The 9,524-nt window shown below is 39.7% G+C and overlaps 1 protein-coding gene across 1 annotated transcript in view; it reads left to right on the top strand.

Moving 5' to 3' along the window:
• DEPDC4 (DEP domain containing 4) overlaps positions 1 to 3,179 on the top strand; it is an 18,640-nt gene extending 15,461 nt beyond the window's left edge. Inside the window, 1 exon segment of the mRNA XM_017887239.1 lies at positions 2,465 to 3,179. Coding sequence (XP_017742728.1) covers positions 2,465 to 2,739 — 275 coding nt within the window. The 3' untranslated portion in view covers positions 2,740 to 3,179.
• Positions 3,180 to 9,524: the final 6,345 nt, after the last annotated feature.

The raw sequence follows: 9,524 nt of genomic DNA, 5'->3' as shown, positions 1-9,524 counted from the left end.
CAAAAAAAAAAAAAAAAAAAAAAAAAAAAAAAGCAAGGCGTGGTGGCACACACCTGTGGTCCCAGCTACTAGGGAGGCTGAGGTGGGAGGGTCAGTTGAGTCCGTGAGGTTGAGGCTGCAGTGAGCCATGATCACACCATTGCACTCCAGCGTGGGTGACAGAGTGAGACCCTGTCTCAAAACAAAACAAAACACTTAGGAGTAGCAGTAGCATTAGTAAAACATGGTCTTAATATATTTTGAAGCATTTTTGAAAGAGATTTTTTTTAGCCTCACTATTATATTTTAGTACCAGATAATAGTATGAATACTTTTAATGGTGTTATTTCTCCAAAGCCTCTATAAAGAATTCTCTTTCTTCTGTTTCCTTGCTTAAAAATGTGTCCAACTGGGCACAGTGATACATGCCTTTAACCCCAGCTACTCTGGAGGCTGGGGTGGGATGACTTGAGCCCAGGAGTTTTCAACTAGCCTGGGCAACATTGCAAGACCCCATTTTGTTTTTAAAAAATTTTTTGTCTCATGTCATAATGCAACATATTGATCCAAATTTTGTGACAGTTCTGTGACCTTAACTGAACTTTTTTTTCCGTTATTTACAAGAAAAAGGTGGTACTAAGTATATACAATAGAGGCAGTCCTCATTAACATTAAACATTTAAAAATGTTTCATTCCCCTGAATTTTGAATGAAACATATTTTAAAAGGTCATTTGTAAGTCAATTGTTAGGTACTCTACACCTAGTTTTTCATCCAAATAAATAAATAACAGATGGTAGTAAGGGCCCAGGTTAATGTTTAATACTACCGTCACTAAAGTAAAATTCTCATACTGTACTTTTTCTCATATGTAGTTTACCTGCTAAAATGGGTCCCAGATTTCAACTAGCAATTTAGAAAGAACACTTCCTCTCCTCTATCCTCTTCTGTACTACTCAGCCTCTCTGTGCTTTCTTCTTTCTCACTCTACCCGCTCCTCTGCATAAATGAATCTGCCTCTTTCCTACACTTGGAACAGATATTAGGAAGGACTTTTTTTCGTCTTTCTACCTCCCCCTTCATGTTCAAACTAGCAGTGTCATAAGGAAACATACTAGTTCAGGTCAGGTGCAGTGGCTCATGCCTGTAATCCCAGCATTTTGGGAGGCCAAGGCGGGTAGATCACTGGAAGTCAGGAATTCGAGACCAGCCTGGCCAACATGATGAAACCCAGTCTCTACTAAAAATACAAAAAAATTAGCCAGGCGTGGCGGCAGGCACCTGTAATTCCAGCTACTTGGGAGGCAGAGGCAGGAGAATCGCTTGAACCCGGGAGGCGGAAGCTGCAGAGAGCCAAGATCGTGCCACTACACTCCAGCCTGAGCGACAGCACGAGACTCCATCTAAAAAAACAGAAACATACTGGTTCAAGTTTTGTACCAGGCCACAAATGGAGAAAAGCAACTTGACATGGGCTGGAGGAAGTGGGGGTATGAGAATCAGGAAGCAGGGAGAAGGGCCCTGATGGTTGGTTTCTAGAGATTAGAGGCTGACGTATTTCAGGGAGGCTGAGGTGGGGATATTTATGACAGGGGCTCTGGAACATGCCACGCTTATTCCTGTTACAGGGCTTTCCCTGTTCTGTTTACCTTTGACCACTGCTTTCACTCTAGCCTCTTTCTCTACTTTGTTTTCATAGAGGCATTTACCACTACCTGAAATTATATGTATTATATATTTGCCTATTTTGTTGTTGTTGTTGTTGTTAAATTGTCATTCTCTCCTATGAGAATGTAACTTCCCATAAATTCGGGAACTTGATCTATTCATTCATCACCTGTAACAATACCTGGCACATAATCACTCACTCAATTTTTATTGAGTGACAGAATGAATTAATGGGGATAGCATCATGGCTGGAAAGTGGCAGGATGAGTGGAAACTAATGAAAAGGTAGCCTGTGAGCCAGGATGAAGGAGCTATCTAGACATGAGCTTCAGGATTGTAGGGCTACGGCATGCCCTCTGTAACAGTATTAGTCAACGGATTATTTCTCCAGATACGTGTAGTAGTCTGGGATTACCTTTGCTATAACCAAATTAGAAAAGAAATAGATACCTATTTTGTTTGGGGATTTTTGTTGTTGTTATTAGAGACAGGATCTCGCTGTGTTGCCCAGATGGGTCTTGAACTTCTGGACTCAAGTGATCCTCCCACTTCAGCCTCCCAAAGTACTGGGATTACAGGTGTGAGCCACCATGGCTGGCCTATTTGCGTATTTTAAGAGAAAAATTTTAATGTATTTTAGAGCTACTATTTACATATGGACTGTGTAATGTTATTTAAATAAATGCTATAATTAAAGTACAAATAATTTTATTGTTATAGGCGAACATTTCCCTAATGATGGGTTAACCTAATTTTAAATATAATACATACATGAAAGCAGAAAATAAGATTTTAGGAGTGCTAAAAAAATTTCAAGAATTTATAATTCAGAGGCCTTCTACCACCCACTCTTTCCACTCATCTATGATCCTCTCCTTCTACTCATTGGTCAAAAATATGGAGATTTTTTCTTTCTATGTTGAAATGCTGGCTAGAAAAAATTATATTAAATATTTGAAAATACCTGTTTTGTGTAGACACCAGTTACTTTTATTGGATCTGGTTAGTAAGAAACTTAAGAAGCTTCTACATGGAGAAGATGCACATGCCCTATCAAGTATGGATTCCAGCTTGTTCCTCCTTTATCGTTAAGTGACTGTTGTGGCCAAATGAGTTGGGAAGGCATCAAAGATGAGTATGTGATAAATGTATGTAAAATGTTGTAAAAAGTGGTTATAGTAAGGTTATTTTTTAGTATCTCCTGGGCAAGTTCTTCTCCAGTTCTTTTTTGAAGAACCCCTTTATTTACCTTTTCTACTAAGAAGGCAAGAACTTTCTGTCTCTCACTGCTGCTCCCAGTTCTCACCTCCCCTTCAGTTATCACCCACGTGCCTGCTTCTTTGCTCCTGTGCTCTCTGTTGTGTCTTTTTCTGACTCTGTCAGATTCTTTTTCTTGTTTTTCATCCTCTCTCCCTTGCCCGCTTCTTTTCTAGGGGAAGGATCAAATTTTATAGAGGAGTAGCCTGACTCCCAGTTGAATAGAGTCCATGATTTCATTCAGTGTCTTTAGGCTATTGGTCTTATTATTATTATTATTATTTTGAGACGGAGTTTTGCTCTCATTGCCCAGGCTGGAGTGCAGTGGCGCAATCTCGGCTCACTGCAACCTCCGCATTCTGGTTTCAAGCGATTCTCCTGCCTCAGCCTCCCAAGTAGCTGAGATTACAGGCTCCTGCCACCACGCCCAGCTACTTTTTTTGTGTTTTTAGTAGAGACGGGGTTTTACCATGTTGGTCAGGCTGCTCTTGAACTGCTGACTTTGTGATCCACCCGCCTCGGCCTCCCAAAGTGCTGGGATTATGGGCGTGAGCCACCGCGCCTGGCCCTAATTGGTCTGATTCTTTAACTTATAATTGTTTAAAACTATAACATATTTTTAATCCAAGTTTATTAAGATTGTCATGCAGGAAACAAAATAGCTTAATAAATATATCTGTGAGTGACCACACCAAATTGTCTGGGCACCTTTTTGCCTCAGTTTCCTCAACTACCAAATAAGAATGATAATAGTTATTTCATTGTGGAATTAAATATTCAATATTTATGCTATTAATGGGATATTAAATGTTTATTAATATATAATGCTGGTTGTAATTATGATTAATATATCTGAATTAATATGACATTAGCTGACACATATACTGAGCCCTACTATGTGTCAGAAACTGTGTTGAAGATTAACATAGACTTATGCAATTATTTCATCTTCACAATAATCTACTGTGTAGGCATATTAATATTATTTGATTTTATCGGGTAGGTAACTGAAGCTTAGAGAGGTTATGTAACTTGGTGAACTAGAAAGATAGGTGACTCTTCTTTAAAAAAATGTTTCAAGGGTTGTGGCAGGGGAAAAAAATGATTCAAAGGCATTATTAATTGTTGGAAAGAACATTTACAGAAGAGGGCATAAGTGTACTTGCTTGAATTACTTGGAATTTCTTAGCTAATAGATGCCATTTTATCTCATTCCCTTCTTTGAATACAGAGTATATGGCAACAAGTATGTTGCCACATGCATCCTATTTGATGTAAGTAAGTATTGATACTAATGAAGTATTCTGAAACTAGTACTTAGAATCTTTTGGATTAATTTAATCTTCTCTGTCTAATTTCTAAACAAACATTAATTGGCTGCCATTACTGCATTATCTTTTCACATTCAACTTTTCATTACTTTTGACTTTTGAGGAAAATAGAAGGATTATCAACATTTTACTCTTTATTTCTATTCAACAATATATGCTAGGCTGGGCACAGCGGCTCCTGCCTGTAATCCCAGCACTTTGCGAGACTGAGGCGGGTAGATCACCTGAGGTTAGGACTTCGAGACCAGTTTGGCCAACATGGTAAAACCCCGTCTCTACTAAAAATAGAAAAAGTAGCCAGGTATGGTGGTGCGTACCTGTAATCCATAATTCTTGGGAGGCTGAGTCAGGAGAATTACCTGAACCCGGGAGGCAGAGGTTGCAGTGAGCCAAGATCATGCCACTGCACTCCAGCCTAGGCGACAGAGCAAGACTCTGTCTCAAAACAAAACAAAACAAAACAAAACGAATACACTAAGGGGGGATTATAAATATAAGTGTTTTGCACAATGCCATGTACTACAAGTACTTGGAAAGTGAAGAGTTTTCTGATAATATTTTTCCCTAAATAACTTGCCTATTTTATCTGTTCTTGAAGCTTATCTCTTACTTAGTAAAACTGTCAGAGTATATCAGTAAACAACTTTAAATTTTTAAAGTGCCTCCATGCTTTGTATTGTATGCTTTTTTTCTCCGTAGATGGCTTGAAATTTATTTTCTTTTGTTTTCTTTTTTTTGAGACAGAGTCTCGCTCTGTCACACAGGCTGGAGTGCAATGGTGCATCTCTGCTCACTGCAACCTCTGCTTCCCGGGTTCAGGTAATTCTCCTGACTCAGCCTCCCAAGTAGCGGGAATACAGGCAAGCGCCACCACGCCCAGCTAATTTTTGTATTTTTAGGTAGAGACAGGGTTTCCTCATGTTGGCCAGACTGGTCTCGAACTCTCAACTTCAAGTGATCCGCCCACCTCGGCCTTCCAAAGTGCTGGGATTATAGGTGTGAGCCACTGTGCCTGGCCTGAGTACTTGAAATTCATAAGTATTGATTTAAAATGCTTCTGACAGCCAGGATTTTTCTATTCATTCAGTTATTCACTTAACATTTTTTGAATATCTGCAGTTGTGCCAGAACTTGTATAAGCACCACAAAACACAAAGATGTGTAAGATAATGCCACTGTTTGGAATAAGCTCACATTCTAACATTCAAAATAACTTGCACATAGTAGATATTCAATAAACATTTGTTGACTAAATTCAGTGGAAGAGTTGATGAATGAGAGACAGCCATATCAATGAATCATAAAATTCTGACAGGGATATGTTCAAGCCAGAGGAGATTATGGAAGCTTGGAGGAGGATTACCTGACCACCTAGTCTGAGGGAATCAAAGTTCGTAGAAGAGATAATGCATAACAGGAGTCTTGATGAATAGGAGCTTAAAGAATTAGAACAGTGTGAGCAAAAATAGGTAAACACTAGAAACAGCAGTCAGGCATAAGGCAAAACAAAATGAAACAAAAATGACCAAAAAAAAAAAAAAAAGCTAGGCATGGTGGCATATGCCTGTGGTCTTAGCTGCTTGGGAGGCAGATGTGGGAGGACTACTTGAGCTCAGTAGGTCAAGGCTGCAGTGAGCATTGATCATGCCACTGCACTTCAGCCTGAGTGACAGAGTGAGATTCTGTCTCAGAAAACCAAAAAATTTAAAATAAAATAAATAAATAAAAGAAACTGCTGCCAGGGAGACAGTAGAAATTGAAACTAGAGAGATTGATAGGTATCATCTTATGAAGGGCCATGTCATCATCTTATGAACATGTTCATCATCTTATGAACATGTCTCTAACTTATTGGCCATGTCACTTAAATTTTTTATGTATTTCTCTTGAAACTGGGATACTAGTTTCTTGCTTCTCTTGCTTCTAGTTATTTTGGAGATCAAATAATGTATGTAAAATAACATCATGTATGTTTTGCTAAAGTAAAAGCACTTTTGAAAGAAACTGGAATGAAGAAAGCCTAGGCATAGGTAATGTACCATAAGACCAGTTTGGGTAAGGACAGTTTAGTTGGTTTTTTAACTTTTCCGCAAGTTGGTATCTTTCTTCTCTTCTTTGATTTTTTATTCTTTTTTTCACAGGCTGTTACATTCTATGTTGCCAAGCGCGCATATCTGATACACAAGGAACAATGATGAACAAACAAGAAAGGGAAGGACAGAATTCATATCTACACATCAGTTCTATGGCCTCTATGTGAGATTAATAGTAACTCCAGCATCTCTCTGAAATCTCTGAAACAAAAAAAGAAATTAATTAAGGAATTTCAAAACACCATCCAGAAGCTTTGAATTAACATTTCTGGTACAAGAAACTACAATTTGTAAATATAAACATTTCTCTGGTGGTTTTCTCAAATTGCCATACTTGCACTTCAAAGAAAGCATAATCTCAAAAGATTTTAAGTGTTTTATTTTTTATTTTTATTTTGTAGAGACAGGGGTCCCACTATGTTGCCCAAGCTGGTCTCAAACTCCTGGCATCAAGTCATCCTCCTGCCTTGGCCTCTTAAAGTGCTGGGATTATAGGCATGAGTCACTGTACTTGGCCATTATTTTATTTTTATAAAATATTAATTTTAATTTAATCATGCTTAAAATATGTTAAGGAAGTTTTTAACTTCAAGAAGGAACACAAGTTAACCTTCATGTTTGCGGATTCACTTAACTATTATGCTGCTAAAATCACTTAATAAATGTGCTGCTATTATTAGGGAACTAGTACAGTTAATTTCCTTTTTTTTCCACAGGAAAGGAACTTTTCATACACGAGCTCCCTGAAGAAAGCATGCACTTTCCTTAGTATATGATTATTTTCAAGCAACCCCCTTAAGCTGCTGTAACTTAAATGACTATGAATCATTGAAATAGGGAAAGATGCATGAAGTAGTATTTTTTTTTTTTTTTTTTGAGGTGGAGTCTTGCCCTGTCCCAGGCTGGAATGCAGTGGCACCATCTTCTCAGCTCACTGCAACCTCTGCCTCCCGGGTTCAAGCAATTCTCCCTGTCTCAGCCTCCCGAGTAGCTGGGATTACAGGCGCCTGCCACTAGGCCCAGCTAATTTTTGTAGTTTTAATAGAGATGGGGTTTCACCATGTTGGCCAGGCTGGTCTTGAACTCCTGACCTCAGGTGATCTGCCCGCCTCAGCCTCCAAAGGTGCTGGGATTACAGGCGTGAGCCACCATACCCGGCCGCATGAAGTAGATTTGAAAAGCCACAAATTAAAAATTCGTAAACATCAAAACTGTGATTTCTGTCTCTAATTCTTCTTCAGTCCATATTTTATGGTTATCTTCTTTCCTTCACATTCTTTCTCTGCTCCTTCCTTTTCTTTCCTCTTCCTCTCTCTTTCCAGCTCTTTCACTTTTTTCTTGCCTGCTTCTCTCTGTCTCTTTCTTTGTTTTAAATTGTTCACTCTATGGCATCATTCCCTAATGTAGCAGGGATTCAATACCTATGGAAAGTTTTACACAGAAAAATTCTTTTGGGCCAAGCATAGTGGCCCATGCCTGTAGTCCCAGAACTTTGAGAGGCCAAGGAGGGGGGATTGTTTAGGGCCAGGAGTTCAAGACCAGCCTGAGTAATAGTGAAACCCTGCCCCTATCTCTACAAAAATTACAAAAAAAATTTAGCCAGGTGTGGCAGCTCACACCTATAGTCCCAGCCACTCAGGAGGCTGAGGTGGGAGGGTCTCTTTAGGCTGCAGTGCGCTATGATTGTGCCACTGTGCTACAGCCTGGGCAATAAAGCAAGACCCTGTCTCAAAAAAAAAAAAAAAAAAAAAGAAGAAGGAAAAAAGTATTTTGTGGTAATCTTAATTTATATCATTGATCACAGGGAAAGAGAAGCATGATTAATTAAGTTCTTGAAAAAAAAAACTATATTAGACAGATGTCATCAGTTTGATCTTTTTGTATAAAACCTATATCAGTCATCTTGAATTAGAACACTTAGTTTCTAAGTTCTCAACTAAGAAGCCAGACATAGTGGCATGTACCTGTAGTCCCAACTATTTGAGAGGCTGAAGCGGGAGGATCCCTTGAGCCCAGGATGTTTAGTTTGTTTGTATGTTTGTTTTTGTAGAGATGGGGTCTCACTGTATTGCCCAGGCTAGTCTCAAACTCCTGGCCTCAATTGATCTTCCTGCCTCTGCCTCCCAAAGTGCTGGAATTACAGTTGTGAGCCACTGTGTCTGGCTGACCACAGGAGTTAGGGGCCAGCCTGGGCAACATAGCAAGACCCTGTCTCGGGGGAAAAAAATTCTCAGCTAAGGCTTGGCCTGGTGGCTCACGCCTGTAATTCCAGCACACTGGGATGCCAGTGCAGAAGGATTGCTTGAGACCAGGAGTTCAAGGCCAGCCTGGGCAATATAGTTTGACCCTGTCTCTACAAAAAATATAAAAATTTTAATTGCTGGGCAGAGTGTGGTGTACCTTGTAGTTCTGACTACTCAGGAGACTGAAGTGGGAGGATCACGTGAACCAGAGTTTGAGGATTCAATGAGCCATGAGTGCACCACTGCACTCCAGCCTGGGCAACAGAGCAAAACGCTGTCTCAAAAAAAAAAAAAAAAAAAAAAATTATTGGCCAGGTGTGGTGGCTCACACCTGTAAATCCTAGCACTTTGGGAGGCCAAGACAGGTGGATAACTTGAGGTCAGGAGTTCGAGAGCAGCCTGTCCAACATGGTGAAACCCCATCTCTACCAAAAATACAAAAATTAGCCATGTGTGGTGGCGGGCACCTGTAATCCCAGCTACTTGAGAGGCTGAGGCAGGAGAATCGCTTGAACCCAGGAGGTGGAGGTTGCAGTGAACTGAGATCACACCACTGCACTCCAGCCTCAGCAACAGGGAGAGACTGTGTCTCAAAACAAACAAACAAAAATTCTCAACTAAGAGTTTGTGAAAAGGTTTCAAAGGGCCAAAGTACAAGACACTTTCTGAAACTATAGGCAGTTTTTGTGTGATCTGTGCTTATGGCATGTTTCTAGGAAGACAATCCATGGCTATCAGCAAATTTTCACGAGGACTGTGGCGCAAGCACAGTAAGAACCACTGGGTTCAAGAATCAAAGTCTTTCTTGATGTATATTTATATATTTCCCAAATTTTGCTTTTACCTTATAGATAAACTATTAAATATCCCAATGTTATATTAACATAAGAGCATTGGCTGGATGTGGTGGCTCATGCTTATAATCCCAGCACTTTGGGAAGATCCCTTGAGCC

This window comes from Rhinopithecus bieti, unplaced genomic scaffold, assembly GCF_001698545.2.
Source record: "Rhinopithecus bieti isolate Rb0 unplaced genomic scaffold, ASM169854v2 scaffold_15133, whole genome shotgun sequence".
Lineage (NCBI taxonomy): Eukaryota > Metazoa > Chordata > Mammalia > Primates > Cercopithecidae > Rhinopithecus > Rhinopithecus bieti.
Note: the sequence above shows the minus strand (reverse complement) of the source record. Positions and strands in the feature narration are given on the sequence as shown.